This window comes from Triturus cristatus, chromosome 3_1, assembly GCF_964204655.1.
Source record: "Triturus cristatus chromosome 3_1, aTriCri1.1, whole genome shotgun sequence".
Lineage (NCBI taxonomy): Eukaryota > Metazoa > Chordata > Amphibia > Caudata > Salamandridae > Triturus > Triturus cristatus.
In genome coordinates, this window is record NC_140583.1 from 479,401,115 (window position 1) to 479,425,393 (window position 24,279).

The 24,279-nt window shown below is 47.7% G+C and overlaps 1 protein-coding gene across 1 annotated transcript in view; it reads left to right on the forward strand.

Moving 5' to 3' along the window:
• The window catches only part of STARD5 (StAR related lipid transfer domain containing 5), a 63,206-nt gene that overhangs the window by 37,672 nt on the left and 1,255 nt on the right, over nt 1-24,279 (forward strand). The window contains exons 4-5 of the mRNA XM_085644298.1: nt 11,211-11,328; nt 11,425-11,518. Of these exons, the coding sequence (XP_085500424.1) occupies nt 11,211-11,328; nt 11,425-11,518 (212 nt within the window). The remainder of the gene's footprint in view (nt 1-11,210; nt 11,329-11,424; nt 11,519-24,279) is intronic.

Here is a 24,279-nt window from a genome sequence, read left to right on the forward strand (position 1 = left end):
ATTGTATGTAATGAGCCTGTAGTTGGCATGGTCATCTCGGTTTAGTGTAGGTTCCTTTAGGAGTAATTGGGCATTGTTGGAAGGCGTTCCCCGGGGAGGCTACGGAATGCGTTCCCGACCACCCGGAGGCCCACCTTTCCCAGAGTTAGGCCGAGCAAGAGCGGGGAGGCCCTTCCTGGAAGGGTCTCGTACCTAGGATCGCACACGCTGCGCTTACTCTCTCTTCGGATAGAGGGACACCACACAGTAATTCGTTGTAAGACAATATGCTTTTATCGGTAGTTGTCAGGGATCTTTATGATCCAGCAGGCAGGTGCAGAATTAATGCCACAAGCGGCAGCGATCTCGTGATGAGGGAAAAAGGGGTAGCAGGACAGTCTTTGAATCAGTGTCTCTGCGAGGTATCCGGCGCACAGCTCTCAATCCTCGAGCTGAGGGGATGTTGCTTCTCTCGACAATCTCTGCCGATTCTCTTGGAGGAGCGGGCCGCGAGTCACTCAGCAGGCACCGGAGGTTCGTAGTTCGGGGAGCCGCGACGGCGTCAGCAGGGCTCAGATGGTTCAGAGTTCGGGGAGCCGCGACAGCGTCAGCAGGGCTCAGATGGTTCAGAGTTCGGGGAGCCGCGACAGCGTCAGCAGGGCTCAGATGGTTCAGAGTTCGGGGAGCCGCGACAGCGTCAGCAGGGCTCAGATGGTTCAGAGTTCGGGGAGCCGCGACAGCGTCAGCAGGGCTCAGATGGTTCAGAGTTCGGGTAGCGTTCTTCGGTTCGGGGAGCGATCGAGCCGCGACCAGGTCAGCAGGCTCTCGTCAGTCCAGCTCTTCTCTGCTCTCGTCCCTTCAGCACCCCTTGTTATACTCCCCCTCCTCTTTGAAGTCCGGAGTCCTCGCGGAGAGGGGTCTGGTGCCTGGGGGGCGGTGTGTCGGGGTTTCCTGTCGCTTGGCCCTTTGATCTGTTCAGGTGGGTCCGGGAGGGACTCCAGACACCCAGCGGTCGAGGCGCCTGCTCCCCGGGGGCCTGGTGGTCGATCGAAACCTCCCTCGGGGGAGAGACCAGAGGTGTGACAGGGTCGGCGCCTCTCGGTCTGGTTTGGGGGGGTTTCGCTCTCCCTCGGCCGGGCATGCGTGTTGGGGATCTGGTCGGCCCTCGGGATGTTGGCCCACGGGGGCCGGAAGGCTGTATCAACGAGGTTCGGCGTGGTTGCGGAGTAACCTGCTGGTCGGGAGGGCCCACGCCACGAGGCCGGTCTCACACGTGCCCCCCCCCCCCAGCTGAAAGGCGGGGAGAACTACCCATCCACTTGGGGGTTCTCCTCGCTGAAGCGGAAGAATCGGGACAGGCCGTCCGCGTTGGCGTGGTCCGTCCCGGGGCGATATTCCACCGTGAAATCCATCCCCTGGAGGGAGATGGACCAGCGTAGCAGCTTGGGGTTTTCCCCTCGCATCTGCATCAACCACCGCAAGGGGCGGTGATCCGTTTGTACTCGGAAGTGTGTTCCGAACAGGTAGGGCCGTAGCTTTTTGAGGGCCCAGACTACTGCGGAGGTCTCTCTCTCTCAATGGTGCTCCACCGCTGTTCTCGGGGCAGCAACCTGCGGCTGATGAAGGCTATGGGCCGATCTAGCCCTTGTCGTCGAACTGGGAGAGGACTGCCCCGATGCCGTGTTCCGAGGCGTCCGTCTGGACCACAAACTCCTGGGCGTAGTCGGGTGCTTTGAGCACCGGAGCTGCGCACATGGCGGCCTTTAGGGTGTCGAACGCCTTTTGGCAGGAGGGAGTCCAGTGTATTTTCTTGGGGTGTTTTTTGGAGGTTAGTTCTGTGAGGGGGCCTGCGATGCTGCCATAGTTCTTAATAAACCTCCGGTAGTAACCGGTGAGGCCCAGGAAGGCCCGGACGTCCGTTTGGGTCGTGGGGGGTTCCCAGGACAAGATGGCGTCGATCTTCGGCTGGAGGGGGGCGACCTGCCCACTTCCCACCTGGTGCCCCAGATAGGTTACGGAGCCGTGCCCAATCTGACATTTGCTGGCTTTGATGGTGAGGCCGGCCCGGCGCAGAGCCAGCAGGACGTGTCGGAGGTGCTGGAGGTGCTCGGTCCATTGGGAGCTGAATACCGCTATATCGTCGAGGTATGCTGCGCTGAACCCCTCTAGTCCGGACAGGACCCTGTTCACCAGCCGCTGGAAGGTGGCCGGGGCATTCTTCATTCCAAACGGCATCACCCTAAAGCGGTAGTGCCCACCCGGGGTGGAGGAGGCGGAGCGCTCCTTGGCTTCCTCGGTGAGGGCAATCTGCCAGTATCCACTAGTTAGGTCGAAGGTGCTGAGGTAGCGAGCGGCCCCGAGGCGGTCAATGAGCTCGTCGGCACGGGGGATAGGGTGAGCATCCGCTCCGGTGACCGCATTGAGTCCTCGGTAGTCCACGCAAAACCTCAGCTCGGGGGCGACACCCGGGGTAGCCGCTTTCGGAACCAGGACTACCGGGCTGGCCCAGGGGCTTTCGGAGGGTTCAATCACCCCGAGGTCCAGCATCTTCGCCACCTCGGTCTGGATGCAGGTTCGGACCCGATCAGGGACCCGGTAGGTCCGGTGTCTCACTGGCGGGCTGTCGCCGGTGTTCACGTCGTGGACACACCAGTTGGTGACCCCAGGGGTTAGGGAGAAGAGGTCCGCGAACTGCCTTAGTAGCTGGCGGCAGTCGTCAGACTGTTGGGCTGTGAGGGTGGTTGATAGTCTCACCCCCTCCACGGAACCATCGGTCTCTTTCGCCCCCAGGGGGTCTGGAAGGGGCTCGGTGTCTTCTTCGGCCCCATCGTCGGTGGCCAGGAGTAAACTCAATTCTGTCCGTACAAAGTGGAGTTTGAGGCGGTTCACATGGAGAACCCGGAGGGGGTTCCGTGGGGACTGTACATCGACGAGATAGGTGACTTGGCTCTTCCGCTCGACCACCTCTAAGGGTCCAGTCCATTTATCTTGGAGGGCGCAGGGTTTCACCGGGGCCATGACCCAGACTTGTTGGCCCGGCTGAAACTCGACCAGCGTAGCATTCTGGTCATACCAGCGCTTCATCTCTTCCTGGCTAGCCTCGAGGTTCGCTTCTGCGAGTTCTCGGAATTTCCGGGTCTGGTTGCGGAGCGCCAAGATGTATCGGAACACATCCGGAGGGGTCCCCCTGGGGGTGGTTTCCCAACCCTCCTTGACCAGGCTCAGGGGTCCCCGGACGGGGTGTCCATATTGTAGTTCGAATGGGCTGAATCCCAGGGATTTTTGTGGAACCTCCCGGTAGGCGAACAGGAGGGATGGGAGGAGGACGTCCCACCTCCGGCGTAGGGGTTCCTCGAGGCCCATGATCATTCCTTTCAGTGTTTTGTTAAAGCGCTCGACTAGGCCGTTTCCTTGGGGGTGGTACGGGGTGGTGTACTTGTACGATTCGCCGCACTGCTGCCAGAGGGACCGCATATATCGGGAGATAAAGTTCGTACCCCGGTCACTCACGACTTCGCGGGGGAACCCCACGCGGGAGAAGATCCCCATCAAGGCCCGGCCTACCACGGGGGCCGTCATGGTGCGGAGAGGAATGGCTTCGGGGTAACGGGTGGCATGATCCACCAGGACGAGGATGAACCGGTGGCCCTGGGCGGTCTTGGGGTCCAGTGGTCCCACAATGTCGATTCCTACCCGCTCAAAAGGAGTACTGACGACTGGGAAGGGTTGTAGCGGAGCCTTGCGCTTGCCCCCACTCTTTCCGCTGGCCTGGCACGTGGGGCAGGACTTGCAGTGGGCCTCCACATTTGCTCGCATCTTGGGCCAATAGAAGTGGGTGACGAGTCGTTGGTAGGTCTTATCTTGGCCTAAGTGTCCAGCCAGGGGTACATCATGGGCCAGGCCCAGGAGGAGACTTCGGAAGCGCAGGGGTACCACTAGTACTCGGGCCGATCCCAACTCGGCCGACTTCTGTTCGCTGTACAGGAGGCCGTTTTCCCAGTATACCCAGTGGGTGCCAGTCCGGTCGCCTGCTGCTTGGGCCTCGGCCTGTTGTCGGGGTCCAATGAGGGACGGGCAGGTGGATTGTTCTTGGCAGAATTCTTCACGGGAGGGGCCCCCTTCGCAGTGCCACTGGGCTAGTTCTGGCAAGTCCCCGAGCTCGGTCAGGGATTCGGGGTCGGAAGGCACGGACCCTTCGTCGGGAGCGGTCGTTTCGTCCATAAGGGGGTCGTTGGCCCCTGGTGGCGTATTCTGGACCTCGGGGATGGTGGCGGTGCTTAGCGGCAGGGCTTCTCCCCCCTCGGAGGAAGGCACTCTGAGAGTCATCGAGCGCGTGGTGGCGCATACCCATTCGGGTAGGCCCATCATCTCGAGATGGGCTCTTCATTCCACTTGTCCCCACGGGGAGTTCTCAAGGTCGTTGCCCAGGAGGCAGTCCACGGGCTGGGAGGTTCGGACCGCCACCTTTAACTTGGCGGTGACTCCCCCCCATTCGAAGGGGACTAGGGCCATCCGGCAGAGGCTCTCGGAATTGTCTGATGATATGACGGGACAAAAGGCGCCAGGCAGGATCTGATCTTCGGAGACCAGGTGACAATGAACCGCCGTGACACTCGCCCCCGTGTCCCGGAGGCCCTCGACGCGGTGACCGTTGACCGTTACCTGCTGTCGGTACTTCTTCGTGTTGGTGGGCAGGGACGTTCCGGGGACCATCTCCCGGTCCCCTAGGGAGACCAAGGCCATGGCGGCTGGTTCCCATTCTTCGGAGTCTTCCATCTCTTCCCCCAGGGCTACGGAGGCCATTTGTCGAGCCGGCGGGGTTGTTGTGGCGGTTCGCTGGTACATGGGACATTGAGGGTCGCTGGCATAGTGTCCGGTCTGTTGGCAGCGGAAACAGGTGATCCTCACTCGGGGCCCCGGCCTCCCTGGTGGCCCGGTGCTGGCCGGAGGTGGAGCTGGGAAGGGCGGAGGTTGTCCTCTGGGGGGGGCTGAGCGGGGATCCCCCCGGGAGTTCCCTTGGCAGGCCTTGATTCCCTCCGCCCCTCTGGCGGGGAGGTCCCTGACTGTGGCGACTGTAGTCCCCCACGGGGCCCCGGGAGGCCCGGGTGTTTACCCACCGGTCAGCCTCGACGGCCAGTTTTCGAGGGTCTGTGAGTTTGCTGTCCAGGAGGTGCTGGCGCAGCTCTACAAAGCAATTAGCGGACAAGTGTTCCCATGCTATTAGGTCGAACAGCTCCTCAAAGGTGGAGACCTTGCTGCCCTTGATCCATCCGTCCAAGGTCCGGCTGTAAAAGTTCACGTACTCCACCCAGGTGGTACCGGGTATCTTCTTGCAGTCTCTAAACCGTTGCCGGTACATTTCAGGGGTGAGCCCATATCTGGCTACTAGGGCCTCTTTCATGTGACTGTAGGAGTTCATCACCGTGGAGGGCAGGTCCAGCAGGGTATCTCTCCCCTCGCTCAGGAACCGGCCCCACAGCCCAGCCCCCCAGTCTTTCTGCGGGACTCGGTGGGAGGTCATGGCGACTTCGTAGGCTTTGAACCATTGGTGGATGTCGTCGTTCTTATAGTATTCTTTCACCACATCTTTGGGGATGTGGACCTTTGGTTCCACGGTGGAGGAGAGGGGTTGGGTTTCCGAGGGTCTGGCCTCCGCATTCTTAGCCTTGAGCTCGATTTCTTTTAGGCTACGTTCGTGCTCTAGTTAGAGTTTTCTTTCTTCGTGTTCTCTTTGTCGTTTCTTTTCCTCGAGTTCTCCTTGTAGGTGTAATTGTTCCACCGCCAGCTTTTTTTCAGCCAGTTTTAGCTCTCCTTCGATTTTTAATTTTGCTAGTTCTAATTCGTGGTTGCGACCTCTTTCTCGGTCCGCTAGTTCCTCTGGGGATAGACCCCCCTCGGGGGCGCCGTTCCTCCCCGGGGTGCTTCGTGGTTCGTTGGGAGGCTCTCCTTCTGTTTGTGTCCGGGGAGTTCCCGCCTCGACCCAGGTTTTTAATGCCCCCTGGAAGTCCTCTTTCGTGCTTAGTCCGGTGGTAGCGATTCCAGAGTCTTTGCAAAATTGTTTCAGTTCTCGGTGCGTATAAGATTCTAACTGGTCCTTTTGGAATGTCGTGCTCGGGTTGGTGCCTGCGGCACCTAGGGAAGTTTCTCCTTCCATTTCTTCTTGGTAGTGCGTAAGCCGTCTACTGCACGATCTCTAGGTGTTGGCTCGGATCCCGTCGCCTGCCACCAAATGTTGGAAGGCGTTCCCCGGGGAGGCTACGGAATGCGTTCCCGACCACCCGGAGGCCCACCTTTCCCAGAGTTAGGCCGAGCAAGAGCGGGGAGGCCCTTCCTGGAAGGGTCTCATACCTAGGATCGCACACGCTGCGCTTACTCTCTCTTCGGATAGAGGGACACCACACAGTAATTCGTTGTAAGACAATATGCTTTTATCGGTAGTTGTCAGGGATCTTTATGATCCAGTAGGCAGGTGCAGAATTAATGCCACAAGCGGCAGCGATCTCGTGATGAGGGGAAAAGGGGTAGCGGGACAGTCTTTGAATCAGTGTCTCTGCGAGGTATCCGGCGCACAGCTCTCAATCCTCGAGCTGAGGGGATGTTGCTTCTCTCGGCAATCTCTGCCGATTCTCTTGGAGGAGCGGGCCGCGAGTCACTCAGCAGGCACCGGAGGTTCGTAGTTCGGGGTGCCGCGACGGCGTCAGCAGGGCTCAGATGGTTCAGAGTTCGGGGAGCCGCGACAGCGTCAGCAGGGCTCAGATGGTTCAGAGTTCGGGGAGCCGCGACAGCGTCAGCAGGGCTCAGATCGTTCAGAGTTCGGGGAGCCGCGACAGCGTCAGCAGGGCTCAGATGGTTCAGAGTTCGGGTAGCGTTCTTCGGTTCGGGGAGCGATCGAGCCGCGACCAGGTCACCAGGCTCTCGTCAGTCCAGCTCTTCTCTGCTCTCGTCCCTTCAGCACCCCTTGTTATACTCCCCCTCCTCTTTGAAGTCCGGAGTCCTCGCGGAGAGGGGTCTGGTGCCTGGGGGGCGGTGTGTCGGGGTTTCCTGTCGCTCGGCCCTTTGATCTGTTCAGGTGGGTCCGGGAGGGACTCCAGACACCCAGCGGTCGAGGCGCCTGCTCCCCGGGGGCCTGGTGGTCGATCGAAACCTCCCTCGGGGGAGAGACCAGAGGTGTGACAGGGTCGGCGCCTCTAGGTCTGGTTTTGGGGGGGGTTTCGCTCTCCCTCGGCCGGGCATGCGTGTTGGGGATCTGGTCGGCCCTCGGGATGTTGGCCCACGGGGGCCGGAAGGCTGTATCAACGAGGTTCGGCGTGGTTGCGGAGTAACCTGCTGGTCGGGAGGGCCCACGCCACGAGGCTGGTCTCACAGGCATTAACAATTGCAAGTAGGGGGAAGAGAGCATATCCAGAGAGAGCTCAGATGAAGTACGATAGTAAGACATCATCTTCATAAAAAGTGGTTTTGAGGGAGTTGAGTATGGTAGCGATATCTGAGAGAGACGCGTCTTTGAAAGCTAAGCACTGCCGGATCCGGCTGGAAAAGATGGAAGCAGGCTTGATGTGATGTCTTGGAGGTGCTGTCAGATTTCTGTATTTATTCACTGAAAAAAAGGTTGTTGGCATTCCTCTTTCGTGTGAAGTGAAGAATAGGTGGGCCTAGCAGGGGTTTGATGCAGTGCTTGATGGTCACAAACAGTGTTCTGATTCTGTTCGTTGCTTTATTGATGGTGTTGGTGTAGTACTTTGCTTTAGTTAATATGGTGAGCTGTCTGCTTGTTGTCCGGACTTCAGTATCAAACATTTCTTTGGAGTTCATTTATTTTTACCATTTTCTTTCTTGTCTGCGAATGGATCGTTTATTGTCAGCACGGTTTTTAGTGTACCAGGGTGCTGAAGACTTTAGTTTGGACTTGCATATTGTAATTGGGGTGTGGATTTTCACAACGCTTTCCCAAAAAATGTTTGAAGCTGTTTCGAAGGGTGTTGCCCGTTGGACGTGGTATTCATAGGGTGAGAGATGAATTCAAGTATTAAGTTGTCAATGGAGATTTCCTTGAGGGATTGTTCTCCTCTGTTGTGTTGACCTTTGTTTATTGGTAGGACACTGCACAGAGAGATAGGAATAGCATAATTGTTGGTGCAGTCCAGGGGTTTGAGTTGTTTGCATTGGCTTGTTGGTGATGTTGAGAAGATCAGGTCAAGGATGTGACCTTTGGAGTGTTAGTTCTGTGAATGCTGAAGAGGGTATCTCTTCTGTGTTTTATGTTTTTTTTTAGAATGTGTTGTTTGGGAGGATAAAGTCACCTGAGAAGATGTTATGAGTATGTTGCATGGACAAAATGGTGAGAGCATATGAGAATTTGTCAGTTAAGTCCTTGTTCTGCCCTGGAGACCTCTAAATGAGATGGAAGGTGTTGATGTAAGTTGCAGAGAGTTTGAAATGTCATGTCAGCAGCTCCATGAAGTTGAGCATTGCTAGCCTAGAGTGCAGGATCGGAAGGATTTGTGTATGACAGCAAGGCCTTCTCTCTTCTTATGTGCACGGTCCATAAAATAGATGCTGTAGCCTGTGGGAAGGAGAAGGGTGTCTAGTATATACTATGATTTTGGGGTGAACCATGTTTCTGTGATGAAGAGGGCATCAAGCTTGTAATAGGTGATGAAGTCTGCGATGTGTAGTGCGTAGAGTGCAGCGGAGCAAGAATTAATGAGCATGAGTTGGAATGTGTGTTCTGTAGTTTGAGGGTGCCTGATAGTTAGTGGGATCTGTACGAGGTTGGGTTGTGCTAATATCTGGGTGTCTCGCTCATTTACATCTGGGTGTGATTGTGGGGATTAATATCATAGAGTTCTGGGCGATGAACATGATTTTATCATACTTTGCAAGTTTCACTGGAACAGAGGTTCTGCCGTAAGGTCTACCTGACCCCAATTGGCAATGCCTACCCTTTGCTGAGGATGCTCTGTAGTGTTGATTGGAGTTTGCAGAAGACAGGAAGTGGTGTCAGATCGTCTGCAGACGATGATAGGAAATGAAGTCCTCTAGCTAGGCTTTTTCATTTAAATATGGTTTTTGGAGAAAGCCAGTGATGTCCGTTCCTGTGCAGACGGATGATGGGAAATGCAGATCTGTAATTTCCTATACCAATGGATGATGTGAAATGAAGTACTTTTGCTTGCTTTATTCTTTTAATGACGAAAGACGGTTTGGGGGCAATGATGTCACTTCCTGTGCAGTTGGATGGTGGGAAATTCAATGTTGTCACTTCCTGTGCAGATGAGTGATGGGAAATCCAGATATTTCACTTCCTGTGAAGATGGATGATAGGAAATTAAGTCCTCTTACTTGGCTTCCTGTTTTAAAGAGTGTTTTGGCAGTAAATTTATGATGTCACTTCATGTGGTGGTGAATGATGTAAAATGCAGTGGTGTCACTTCCTGTGCCATTAGATGATGACCTGCCAGACTCCAATAATATTTGCAGAGTTCTACGAGGCTATGCATTTTTCAAAGATCCAATTGAATGTCAGAACCAAACAGACTCTGATACATATTTTGCTTAAGTTAATTATGCTCCATCTCAGGAGTATCCTTTTAAGATTGTCATTTACGCGCATACTTTCTCTTATCTAGACAGTTTCTGATTACAAATACTGCTGTGTCCCACTGTGCTGCAGCATTTAAAGAATACATACCCAATTAACACCAAATCAACAGTATCTACGTTTTAAAAAAATTCTAATTCACTTCACTATTTGCTTTTTGTAACAGACCTTCAGTCCATGCCAGCTGTTCATCACTCCATTGCTATTCAGTTAGGTATGTGCTAAAGAAATACCACACATACACACGTATCAGCAAAGGCGGGAGGGAGCCAGAAGAGTGTAGGTATGGTGAAAAAGAAGTAGGTATGAGTCCCTCTACTTTCCAAGTAGTTAAATTATCTCCTGTTCCGAATAATTGAAACCAGTCACGTAAACCTTCACACCAGTGAATTATTCACTAGTTAGGGTTATAGAGAATATGGAGATCAATTTATTTATTTGCTGAAGATGTAAAATACTTTTTCTACATAGAAATGTGATTGGTAACTGCAGTATTCTTGATAACCAGTAACAGGAGCTAGTAGGAGTCAGTGTAGTTTTAGACTCTTATGAGGAACAAACTGTGAGGTTGGTTTTACTAGTTGTAAATGATATAATAGAAGGAAAAAACTCTTGTGACTATTTTACATCCAGGAGAGTATTCATATAGGAATTCAGAAAGCCGGAGTGGACATTGGCAAAGCTTGAAGAATGCTTCTTTGTTTTAGTTTATTTTATTTTACATGTTGCAGTGTCACAACGATTTGGCCCTGTTAGAAGTTCTTAAACAATTAGACTATTATTGGCTAGTCTAAGTGCCGGATTTAGATGTTGGCGGACTGGTTACTCCCTCACAACAATGACCGATTTCCTGTCCTTGGATACAATGGAACTTATATTTCGGCAGACGGTATATCCGTCACCTTTGTGATGGAGTAACCCGTCCGCAGAGATTTAAATCAGGCCTTAAGTCATTAAACCCACCCACCAATCCTATCCATTTACCTAGAGAATTGAATGTCTATTGACTCTGTCCGTGACCTTGTCCATCTCGGCTCTGTTAATCAGGATATGTATGATCATTTTAAAGGCTAACATTTTAGTTTGTGAATCCCATTTATTTGGAGGTTTATTTAACCGCAGTAAAGCATGAACGAGACATACTTTTGCAAAAAATGGGAATGATCAACTTATGAAATCCCTATATTTAAGACCATTGCATTTTATATTAGTAGTTTTGTAAATTGTTTTTTTGTTGTTTTTTTATAAGGACAAGTATAGTGTCGAAAATAATTGCGAAGCTGAATACTTCAATACATGATTTGTTTAGAGGGCCACATGAATGCACTATAAGGCAGACAAGAGGATTATTTATGTAACAATTGATCTATCTATCCATTTATTTACTTCACATAGTGGCAGACTGGCCACTTTGTGGCCACTTCAAGGCACTTGAACAAATATTGGATTTATTAGTATACACGGGTACGGCAGGAGCTCATGTTGGTGTTTGTTTAGGTGTACGACTCATATTTTGCTGATGTTGGCAACTTTCAGTTTTTAATGATGATGACTTAAAGTCACTGCAACACAGTAGTATTACTTTGAACCACATGTATACAAAACAACTTTAAACATATGTTTTTTGCAGAATGTATCAGTTTGCAGAACTGTAACACCATCAGCTGCCATGAAGATTATTTCTCCAAGAGATTTTGTGGACGTGGTTTTGGTTAAGCAGTATGAAAATGGAACTTTAACATCGAATGGTAAACTATTTAATCTCCATATACATAAGTGTTTTGTATTGGTGTATAGTGATAATTTGCCACAAGGTTGAAATTATTTTGTGTAATGTTTCACAGCTACTAATGTACAACATGCAGACTGTCCCCCTCAACCAGGCTTTGTGAGAGGATTTAACCATCCATGTGGTTGCTTTTGTGTTCCTATTCCAAGGTAAGACAATATTATATTTCGATTTTTGCACAGATATTTAAAGGCATGGGCAAAGGGAGCAATTGCCCAGGACCCCGACCTTCAAGGGGGGTCCCTGATGTAGTGAACTTTCCTGCTCACTTTTGTGTATTTCTGGCTCACAATCCGTAACGTAAAGTTCAATATTGTTTGACATCACAGAAATTTAATTAGTAATAAATGGTTAATAAAAATTGAAAGTTGTTCCATACAGATGCTCCTCAAAACACTCCCTGCCCTGGTTCTCCAAAATTTAAGATGACACTAATTTATTTAACCCCTATTTTAATTAAATTAGCCTGGATCCTTTTCTTTGTAAGAAATGTAAGCATACACTTATCTAAAGTTTCATAGTGATGGAACATTATGGTTAACATCCAGAGTCTAAAGCACACTGATATTTCCTGGTTGTAGCTAGTTAAACAAGCATAAAGAATCCCTAGTGCAGTGATGATGATTTCACTAATGGCATATCAAATGGTGTAAAGAAGTTAAAGTTTCCTGTAGTTTCATTAAAAAGTACTGCAAATCTCGACAGACATTTAAGGCAGTTGTGTAGCTACAAGATCAGTATTCACAGGTAGATGCTCATGTATACCAAATCTCGCTTATATTAATCTATAGGAGTGATAAAGACTGCTCTGGTGATACCAATATTTCATTAATATTGCTGCACTGTCCCTGTCAGCATCTAAGTTTCCTAGAACCAAAATGCACATATGAAAGGTTCTTATGGTAACTTTTCCTAGCAGTACATTTAATTATGCTCCTTTAATGCAGTTCAAAAGGCTGTGGCATTAATATTTAGATGTCTAACCATAAGGTCTAGATAGACAAGAATGACTATTGTTGATGAACTTCCTATTCAGAGACAACGATACTGACATGAAATGTAGTTGTGTGTCTGCAGTACTAATATCATCAAGATGTCACCAATAAGGTTGTAAACTGAAAAATATTGTATTTTTCTATCAATAAACACATTAGAAAAATGCAATATTTGTGATGTCTCTGAAGTTATGAATAAAGACAGCAGTGAATTCATATGTGAACCTTTCAGAGATGTCATTAATGATAAAATGTGTGATGTGAACTCAGATGCTTTATGTATCTCTGTGAGCAATTCATTTGTGGGACATTATAGTAATGTAGTAATGTAGCTAGCAATAACAGCTATATTTCAAATTTTGTTGGAGGTTTTGGATCTTACCCACAATATCCCTTTAATTGTTTGCAAGGGATTGTTTTTATTATGTTGGTTCATTATGGACATTAGTAGACAACCACAATTCCCACCCATGAAAGTGCTTTCATCAATTGTTTAGAGTCCTGCAATGATATACTTAAATGCTCAAGACTGTCACTGTGAAGGGCGGACTCAACACACAAGCCTCTGTGAACCCAGGAAAAGGGGCGTAGCCTTGTTGGAGTGCTTAATAGCAGGAGGAGACCCATGAGTGCGGGACGTGCCCGGGCCCAGACCTGTCCGGTATTCGTCCGTCATCATCCAGAGGAGGCTGAGCTGGACCGCCCCTCTTTCACTTGGCACACACCAGTTACTGTTGTTTTTCTTTCTTTATATAAAACTTTGTTGTTAGCTATCTGCTTAAAATGGGGATGCAGAAGCCCCTGAAAAGCAGTTCTAAAGTTGTCCCTAACACCTGATGGGATCCTTCAGAGGGGAGTTGGAGTCAGCAACAAAGAAACTGAGTTAGCTAAAAGCTGCTTATCACTCTCCTCCCCTTTTTCCCCTCTCTGTGTACCGCTGAGTCTGACGCAAAAGCCATATCTGACTGTCTGAGTTTTGGGGCATGTGCTACAAATACATATGTGAGTGCCGCTATTGTGGAGCCCGAGGAACCCCAACTTCAATCTAAACTACATGCAATGCAACTAGGGGCAAGGTCAGAAAATGGAAGAGAACTGAAACAGGTACTTAATCAAAGAGGCCGCATGCTTCCATTCTATCCCCTGGAAGGGGCACAGAAGTAGTAGAAAAGGACAAACCAATTGAGCCAGTAAAGGGCCATGCAGATTTATAGAGGCCACGTAGGGCAAGTGGAGCGAATTTACAAACATTTGGTTGCAATCAAACTAGAGCTTCGCAAGATGAACACTCTTTGTGTGGTGCAACAGCTGGTGGTGGTGCCACTTGTTGTCTTCCACTCTGTGGATACTATCCATAGTTCCTGTCCCACTGTAGCAGAAATGACTCCTTCTGAGTCGGCAGGAAGCCATCATTTAACAAGCATGCTAGTCAACCGATCTAGTGTGAGCAGGCGAGAGTGGAAAAACCACCATTGGGTGAAAGAAGGGGAAGGGGGGAAACAGGTGGGTCTAGGGGGACATGGATAGGAAAGCATAAGGGTAGGCCCGGCCACTGAGTCAAAGCCAATATTGATCAACCTGCACCCGATGCATGACCTTATGCGATTGTGCTGTCAAACATACCCTGGTTGGTTGCATTTTGGTGTGTTAGCACCCAATATTTCACTCTTCCCACTGGGTTTCTTTTATAGCCACTTGAGACACGGCCGGGTGCCTGTGCCACAATTACCTGCACACCTTTGGGACCCAGTGCAGACAGAATTGACTCCCACCTGAATCTTTTTGCCGCAGTAGGAGGCTCCTCCTCTCTCTCCCAGGTTGATTGATTGCACTCTGAAGTACATACTGCAAGCTTTTTATCCATGGCGCACTGCGAGAATGGGTCTACCCTCGTAGACTGTGCACCTAAAAGAAAACATCAAAGTAAGATATCTCTGCTAGAATCTGATTGTGAGACTAGCCTCTTACCTAATAGCTTGTGTACATTAGGAGCTCACATGGTTGAAGTGTCTCCCACTAAGGTATCTTTTGGGAGCCGATCTATTTTCTTTTAACTAATCCTTTCTGCCGACAACTGCATTTTAAAGTAATTGCTGCTTGTTCTTCATTATTATTACATTTCTCCTATTGCTTTTACTCACCGAATCTCTGGCACTGTCTCCTTCACTCGCTAATCTTCCCCGGTCCACTGCATCAATTCGTGCTGTTTGAGTGGAGGGAGGACACAACCCTTAACTTTCTCCTCATTTCTGTGGGGCCATTAGAAGTCGCCATATTGGGAAGGACACGGTCTAGTAGCCTCCCTGAGCCCCTCCTCCTCCTGTACTTAATCAGGGGATGGCGCCGAAGCGCAGCGGACGCACGCAGTGGGCGCACCGCCAGCGCGCCAAGGGCAAGCCCGTCTGCGCCCATCCGTGTCCCGAACGCGTCCATGGCCAGAAATGCTGCCCAATTTCTACAAGGCACATGCTTCATCAGAGAATCTCTCGCAGCACTTAAAAACAGCTTCACAACTGTAAAAATCCCATCAACGTGGCTAAATGGAGGGGTCCAATCTGTTGTAGAAACTGCAAAACAACCCTTGAACCTATACAAGATACACCAACGAGAAACAGTCCCAAACTGACCCACTTACGAGGAGGACTTATTAATGCCCAATCACTATGTAAACATGCCCAACATTTTTATGACCTTATTATAAGTGACGATCTAGATTGCCTCTTCATAACAGAAACCTGGCTTAAATCATGGTGCAACCGAGATATCGTTTGTGCTCTTTCCCCTGACTACCTTATTTACCGACAGGACAGACCCAAACAGATGGGAGGAGGTCTGGCAATCATTTACCGCTGCTCGCTGAAATGCTCAGTATTTGAGATATCTGACCTCGGTGGAGCAGAGAATATTGGTTTCTGTTTCCAACTAGAGGCTCCTTTTGCGTTCTCAGGAGCCTTAGTCTACCATCCACCAGGCCCCAATAAGATCTTCTCAGACAGAATAGGAGATATTGTTCGTGTACTAGGTCTCAGATTCGCCAATTTCACCCTACTAGGAGACTTCAATATTCACCTAGACGTCCAAGTGATCCTGGAGCAACACATTTCCGAGAAACCATGGCCACACTTGACCTACAACAGCACATACTTACTGCTACCCGTAACGCTGGTCATACCCTGGATGGTATCTGCTCAAACCTCATGACCCTCACTGTTAAAGACCCAGTTAGCCTCACCTGGTCTGACCATAAGCTTATACATTTAGAAATAAGGTGTGAGCATATGAGAAAGCACTTAGGCCACATATCCACCACCCAAATGTCAAAGCCCAGGTGGAATGATATGGCAGTCCATCCTGACCTTAATCCAGTAGCCTCAGTATGCAAACCCAGACTATCGGGGAACCCAATTGAAGACCCCAAACGATTCACATTGTGTATATCCACCTTGGAGGATCGCTTTGCATCCCCCAGTTCTCCAAAGAACCGCCTGTTTAAGAAACTCCCGGCCCCATGGTATAAACAAAATTTGAAAGAAATGCACAGCCACTGCAGGAAATTGGCGACTAAAATACAATCAGACCGAACGCACTAAATTCAAGGCGCCCATAAAAATTACCATCAAAGCATAAAAACCGCCAAGAAATACCATTTCACCAAAATGATCGAAATAGCGTACTCTAATCAAAAAACGATCCTTAAGATAGTTAGCTCCTTCTTAAACCCCACGTCACTCAACAAGAGATTCCCCATTCACAACCTCTCTGCAACCGCATAGCGGAATTTTTTGAGCAGAAGGTCCAGTTATTGCAAAAAGACTTTCCTTGTCCCCCTGTCCCTCCCACAAACACCAAGATCATTTCTGAAATAAGCAGACCTTCCCTTCAAGTCTTCCAAAATATCAGTCTAGACCAAACCCGTCGGGATACTCTGGCCTGCGTGGGTGTGGCAAAGGCCACACTCCACTTCCTAGATGGCTTCCAACGGTGAAGCCCTAATTCTATGGACTACTTGTCCCATGGGGGGAGGGGAGGAAAGAAATCCGGTTTATGTCAGCTTGTGACAAGTATTGGATTGCTCCTGGCTCCTATGCGTCCGCTCCCGGTCCTCCCGAATGTGGAGGCTTCACCGTTGGAAGCCATCTAGGAAGTGGAGTGTGGCCTTTGCCACACCCACGCAGTGGTAACATCTTACCACCGATTGGTAAGAACGGAGCCCCCCTGATATCACTAGGTCCTGATGAATGCCTTGGACCCATTTGGGCCGCTTTGGCAGAAACATGTTGACCACTCACGAGACGGTTAGGGGACACTAATTACCCCAATCACCGTCACATATATTTTTAATATCATATAGTTTTCAGTCACATTAAAAAACACTCCTGATTACTATAATGATTTTTAAATCCACTCACAGTATCACGGGCCCCCACTTAGTCATTTAGAAGTGCATCCTTGTCGTCAAGTGTATGCCCGCCCTCTATCAAACGAAGGTTTTAGAGGGCGAGGACTGGTCAATGATGAAGCATGACACCAGGTGGTGTGTGAGACCAGTCCGTAACTTTTTGTGAGATGCCCACACTCGCGACGTTCTCGTAACTCGTTTGGGTTATCACACTAGGAGCAGCTCTTTTGTGGTAAACATTTAATATTGGAGACTGCTAGCTCCTAGAACCCCATGCCTCTTGTTCCCTTCTCCACACACACAGTGGAGTTCTTTTGTGATTAAAATGTGGATTTAAGTGCCAGACTGGAGCCCAGGACACGTGTGGAATGGTGAAAGCTGCTGTCCGCATTCAAGGGAATACAATATTTAGTTAAACGTGAAATTTAAATGGAGCTGCACAGTTAGTTGTTGTGCAGGCTCGGCTGCCGCTGCGTCATTGCTCTCAGTCAGGACAGTCATCCGACCTGAAAGAAAGAGGGCTGAGCATATAACAGTGAGCACCTCAATTTCCTCAGGCCAGTGCCGCCAACTTGCCCCCCTGCGGCCCGCCTTTACGTGTCCCCCTCTTGGCTGCGCAGTCATTGGACAAATCCTTACAGTCACTCTCAAGACCTTGGGCCACGTGAATCAGAATGTTGGGACCAGGTAAAATGTATCCAGAGTGGAGCGCAGCTGAGTTTGCCCCCGAGCTGCGAGCAGCGCGAACCAGCGTTGTCAGCTTTGCTCAGACAGACACTGCTTGACACTGAGGAAGCGCTATAATGCGTGATGATTATTTTTAATGCTGTAATGTGGGGACTTGCCTTCAAATGTGTTAGGTTCCGGCGTGATGCGTGGCACTTGGCAGGGCTGGGGTATAAGCAAGAATCCTCAACTCTTCATGTGTTGGATAAAATATTGGCAGCCCACTTAAAGTCTCACAATGTTTTTGTGGCCAGAGATTTTAATCTCTTCTTGGAACCAATTGGTATCGCCCAAGAACTGTCTAGCTCTGAAGTCTTAATATGGGGGATCCCTGACCTTATCTCACAAGTGAGGACAAATCTCTAAGGCATCTCTTAAAGTGGTGGAACTCACCTTGACGCATGGCCCACGAGCCTGCATTGCCCGCTCATCTTCTGACAAAACCCCTGCTTCCACCTTTAGAAGAGGGTCGTACTGTAGCTCCATTGACTGCATCCTTTTGGATGTGAGACTTTGGAGCCAAATGGATGTAATGATGGTGTTGGAGTGAGATCAGAGCGACCGTAATCCTTTAGTACTTAAAATGAAGCAGTCAACCCTATTGGTTTTCCTTCCCATGTCTGAGAGACAGCAGGACCAGACAGAACTCATGAACAAGTGGATGAATGTTAAGTGGGAGCTAGTATTTTTTCTCCCCAATGTTGTCTCTGAATTATAATCTAATCTTGCCTCTCACATGGAGACTATGTTTGCCAACAGGGAGAACAATGCACAGATTCTGATGGAGCATAATTCAGTTTTCCTAAACCATAGGGACTTTAACTGACTCCTTCAAAGGGGTGGTTTAACAAGTCATGTAGAGTTGCACAGACCAAGCTATCAGAAGCACTTAGAATTAAGCCCAGGCAGAGTTTGCGGAGTTCCACTATGCGGAACTCCATGAAGTGCAAAAAAACTCCACCGTGTTACGCAGAGCTCCGCAAGCGGCGGAGTGGGTTAGAAAAAATGTAGTTCATGATAATTTTCAGTGTCGGGTGTTTGTCTGCGCTGTGAATTGATCGCGAACTGCACCAATCACAGCGCAAACGGGCGCTGCTTCCTTTCTGCCGCTTGAGTAGATTTTCTACCCGAGCAGCAGCTTTCTCAATGTGAACAGATGGTTTCTCAACGCGAGTGGCCACTCGCATTGAGAAATCCAACCGCCCGCGTTGAGAAATCTCACATGGCGGTTGATTTCCCTCACTCGTGCCCGCCAACTTGACGTTGATGAGCGCAAATGAGGAAAAATCTTGCCGAGAGGTGAATTTTCCTCGTCGCCAACTTGATGTTAATGAGCGCGCATGAGGAAAAAAACTCTGCTCCGTGGAGCTGAGTTTTTTAGAACTCTGCGAGCTCCGCGTAACACGGAGTGCAGAAAACTCCGCAAGCGGAGCAGAGCTCACCGCCCGACCTACTTAGAATGGGAACTACCCAAGATATAATGGAAAGTAGGGCTTTATATCGTTTTACCCTAAAGCAAGCTGAAGCAGGATGGGAAAGTGCAATTTGGACTGAACTTGTGAATGCTTCAGTTAACAATGACTAGAAGAAATTCAGGCATGTAGTCAGTCTAGGTGGGGGGAAATTGGGGAAACCAGCTGACTCTTCAGTTTTACTCTTGTGAATGGGTTACCACTTTGGGTATCTGTACTCAAGCACGCACAAATTAAAGAGGGTTGCTACCCGTTGGGATGATAGCCATTTGTCAAACTCCCACTTGCCCCCACTAGTCTTTTCCCTGGAGGAAACTGCTCTTACAGTGAGTGACCTCTTTCAGATAAGGAAAAAGCTCCAGGGCTTGGCAAGAGACCTGCAGATCTCTTTAAATCTGATAATGTGGACCCTTATATCAATTACATTTCCAGCCCTGTTGTGGCGGAGAAGGATATTCCTAAGTCATGAAAGGGTGCTGAGATCATGCCAGTCTTTAAGAAAGAGAATCCTAGTATCCCCTCAGACTACTGGCCTATTAGTCTCATAGATAATTTACAAAAGGTCTTTTGTAAACAGGTGCTTCAACGAATTCAACTGTCCACAGCATCACATAAAACATGTAACATTTTTAAATCCAGGCAAATTACTTTAAAGCTGGAACATCAGCCAGGGACACCTACAACTATTTACATCAAGTAATAGAACAGGTAAAAAAGTAAAAAAAAAAGCATAAATTTACAGACACCTCCACAAGGGAACATAATTAATAAACCGAGGCTTATTGAAAAAAAATCTTATTATACAACACCCATTAAACACCAGCACCTCACAGCTCCTCTGCCAACACAATAAAATGAAAGTAAACAGCATCTTAGTTCTCATCACCAAACATGAGAACCAGTATCACCTTGACCTCGCATACTACACAAAGTAAACTGCAGAAACCTTATTGTCCATGGCAGGCAGAAGGGCATGCACCCACAAACAAACTTGCAAAGTTGTCAGTATGGTTATATTATTAGTATAAAGGGACACTATAGTAAAATCTGGTAAACCATGCCAATTTTGGAAAAATACCTCCATGATGGCCCACAGAAGTGCTAAAACACATGCTAGACACAAAGTTAAGAATGAACCATGATGACGTTTGCTGTGATCAATGATCATGCATATGTTACAAACTGCAGAGAACCCAAAAGGCAAATTGTGCCATGCTTTTGCATAGCAAGTAGTGATATACAAGAAAACCACAGTAAAGGCAAGTGAAAACAGTGGCTTACTCACAATGGTAACCGAATGTGTGTAGGCCGAAGTATGCAACCCTACAGAGCGTGTATGCCAAGCATCTACCCAGGCTTCTGCAACAGTAATCATACTGCACAAAAAGACACTCCCAACTACGGCCTTACTGGCCTGTTGGGCAATCATGCAGTACCCTATTGACTGATCTGATATCCTTGTTTGTGGGCCATTTGTGGCTGTTTGTGGGCCTGTTAATGATCTACTGGGCCGATTTTGTTTCAGTTAATTTCCCTGATATTAAACCAAACCTTTCCTGAGGCAAGCTTAAATCCATGTAATATTCCATACATTGCGTGTCTTAACAATGTCAAAAGTGCTCCAATTTGCACACAAGGGCCACTTTCTTTATCTAATTCATTAATGGGGGCCACTTTCATTTTGGTATCCAGGCCTGTTTTCTGTCCTGGTCTGATTCTGCTCCTAACAGCAACTAGTTTTGCTCAATATAACTTATTATAGGGAGCCACGGGTCACCTACAGTTCACATGGACATTACCAAGTCTCTAGGGCATGACGAAGTACATGCGAGAAAGCCACCAGTGGTGGCAGTGTAGGTCCCCCACACGGTTGCATGCAGTGGAAATATGCCAATATATCCATGTTTGAATGACGCCCATGTGGGGAAAACCCCACAGGAACATGCCACAACAGCTTCATGTACTGCAAATAGGTCATTCCCACTTGTCCACACATGTTGCAGTGAATATGCAGTCCTGAGTGATCCATCATACATTCTTAGTTCATTTGGGTATGGAGGTCATAATCTTTTAGTAGGCCAACACTCAAACATATCCAAGAAGCCTTAGTGATACATTGAGTCGTGCAGCAAAGATTCAAATGGAGAAACACGTCCATCTTGCTCGCTGGGGCCATACTTTTGACAGGGGCCTCATCAGTTTGTCCCAGTGCTCTGGAGATTAAATGATTTCTATGTTTCAAAGTCTCAACTATTAGAGCTTGCAAACTATTTCTAAAACTTTAGTGCTAGTGGTCCAAATACCTCCATATGTTGAAAGAATGAATACTTCTTGGTCAACAGGACATGATATGAAGTGGAAAACCTTTTTTTTTCTCATTTCCTGACAGTATCAAAAATTCAGTCACAGCTCGTCCTTCTGGTTCTTCTTGCAAACATTTCCTGAATTCTCTTTACCCTGTGCTACAGCAGGAGACCATTTCCCCCGACCATGAGAACAGTCTTTGAAGACTTCTATTTAGATGAAAGCAGAAGCAGTCCAGAGTCCAGGAAATAATCCAATAGCAATCATCCTGTTCTTGTCTTGTAATACTTGAACAAAAAACAAATTTCCCTTTTCCTCTTATTCCGGGGGAAGAGGATCGGTATCCTCAAACCCATTTATCTAGCCAGCTGGAGATGGACATAATAAGAGAAAGTTGTAAAGTCAAATTTTACAAGGTCTAATTTGACCAGATTGCCAAATTTACATATTTGCTTATACAATATGTCCCACAGTTGAAAGACAATTCAAATACAAAGGAATGTTCTAGTGTTCTATTTTATTTATCAACAAATTGTTTTATACAAATCATAATACTTTAACAAAACATATTTTAAAAACAATTAATCATCACTTTTTATTTAAAAACATGCATTGTACATAATAAAAAAAGACTGTCTTAGACCTTGTAAAATTTGACTTTACAACTTTCTCTTATTATGTGTCCATCTCCAGCTGGATAGATAATTGGCTTTGAGGATACCGATCCTCTCCTCCCAGAATAAGAGGAAATGGGAAATTTGTTTTTTGTTCAAGTACTCATACCCATCGTTTCTCCTAAAAAAGGGTACCTCCGATAATACCTATGATACTTGTCTTGTAATACTCCATCCACAATATCTGGTAACATGGCTTTGTGTCCAGTTGCCCTTTTATGTAACGAGTGTGTATTATTGAACTCTGAACCGTATGCAGTTCACATGGTACAGTGGCAACTGACTGACTAAATGTCGACTTTACCAATCAAACGTGAAGCAAGTGTTTACTTGGCATTTCCACTGTGCTATTTTGTCTATAGAGTGACATTACAGCTTTTCAGGCAGCTTACCAAGTTTCTGGTCATTTGCGTGAGTGGCAAAAGTCTAACTGTGACTCAGCAGTTCCTCCCTGCCCAGAGGGCAGAAACACCAGCAATCCAGGTCCATAAATATGAACACATCTTAGAGCACATGCATACAAAATTGACCCCCTAAAGTGCACAACCAAGTAAATAGCTGGGAGTGTAGGTTGTCTAAAATAATGGATATGTATTTCCAAGATAAATTGCATTTTTTTTAATGTTAGTGTTGGGCAAAATACAACACTTTATGTAACTGTGTTATCATTAGAAGAGAATGAATTGTAGATATCAGGTATGCCTAATAAGTGCCCTCTCACAGTTGCAGAATGTAGCAATGCACCTTTTTCTGAAGACGTTTGGCTGCGTACAACATATGCACTAACTCAGTAACACAATGCGTGTTTGCATGCACAGCATACAGCACAGATAAAAAACACAGTACTGCTTATCGGTCTGTGTTTCTAAGCTGCGATATCCAGAGTTTATTCGTTGACTCACAGAGCTACAGAATCAGTGCACATGTTGTATATGGTGCCTCTTCTTGATAATTTGACTCCTAGTGAAACTTCAGAATGCCATTGGAATGTGAGGATGTTTTGAACTTTAAAATGTGCCAATTAAAGATGAGTATCTTGTTAATCTCCCCCTTCGTCAATGCCTCAGTAGCTAATTGACTTAACAAACATTACTTCTGTGTGCCACTGCACATTCTTGCATTTTTAGCATGAAGATGATCTGGAACTCGGAGTTTGTGATTACATATGGCTGCTAACTCCCTTAAAGAATCCCCATATACAAATATTCTTTATCTCCTTGTTCTGTTTTGAAACCCTATTGGCAAAATAAGATAGGTTATGCTGGACACATGCAGTGCAATAACATTGATTACCAACTTACTGTCCCAATAGAAGGTGGTGTTTATAGGCTTGTATGTGATTTCATTGAAAAACATTGTCATGCTATACCATCTCTGAGAAACCATTTCACCTAAACTGTTTAAGGGAAATCTGCAGGATGAATGGCATTTGCCATTCCATAGAAACCAATTCATAGAATGTATTTTTTAAACTGACTTTTGCATACGTATTTATTCAGGTGTAAATGCCATGGTTTCAGGTGTTCATTTAAAAAACATTTGTATCTGAGGTATATATCTCAGTACTTTATTTCATGGGACATTACTTCAGATTTATATCTTTTAGGTTGTCCAAGAATTACCTTGGAGGCTTTTAATTTGGTGCCCTCCCACAACCCCTAAACACCATCCATCCCTGACCCCCTCACAATCTCTAAACATCATCCTAAAAACCCTAACTGTACCTAAACCCCACCTATCCATGAATTCTGAAAGCCCTTTGTACCTCTTAACGCCACCCATCCCTGAACCTTAAAATCCCTCACTATCCCTAAACTCCACCCACTTCTGAACACTAAAGACCCCTTTGTATATTGAAACCTCACCCATCCCTAAACCACATTAAAATCTATCGCCACTCCTAAGTTTAACCTATCCCCGGACCCTAAAAAACCCGTTCTACATCTAAACACCGATCCCTAAACCCTCAAACCCCTAACTACCCTAAACACCACCTATTTCAAAACCCTAAAACTTTCTGTCCATACACTCCACCCATTCCTGACCCCTACAAACACTTACCATCCAAAAACTTCATCCATTTTTTAACCCTAGAAACCCTTCACCACCTCTAAATTCTGTCCCTCACCAGCCCTAAGCTATGCCCATTTGTCAACCCTAAACCCCACAACACCTCTACAATCCACCATCCCCGAACCACAAAACCCCTCACCACCACTAAACTTCCATTCCTGATCCCTGAAAACCCCTCACCACACCTATACTCCATCCATTTCTGATCCCTAAAAAATCCCTCACCTCCCATAAACCTCATCCATTCCTGATCCGTAAAAACCTTCC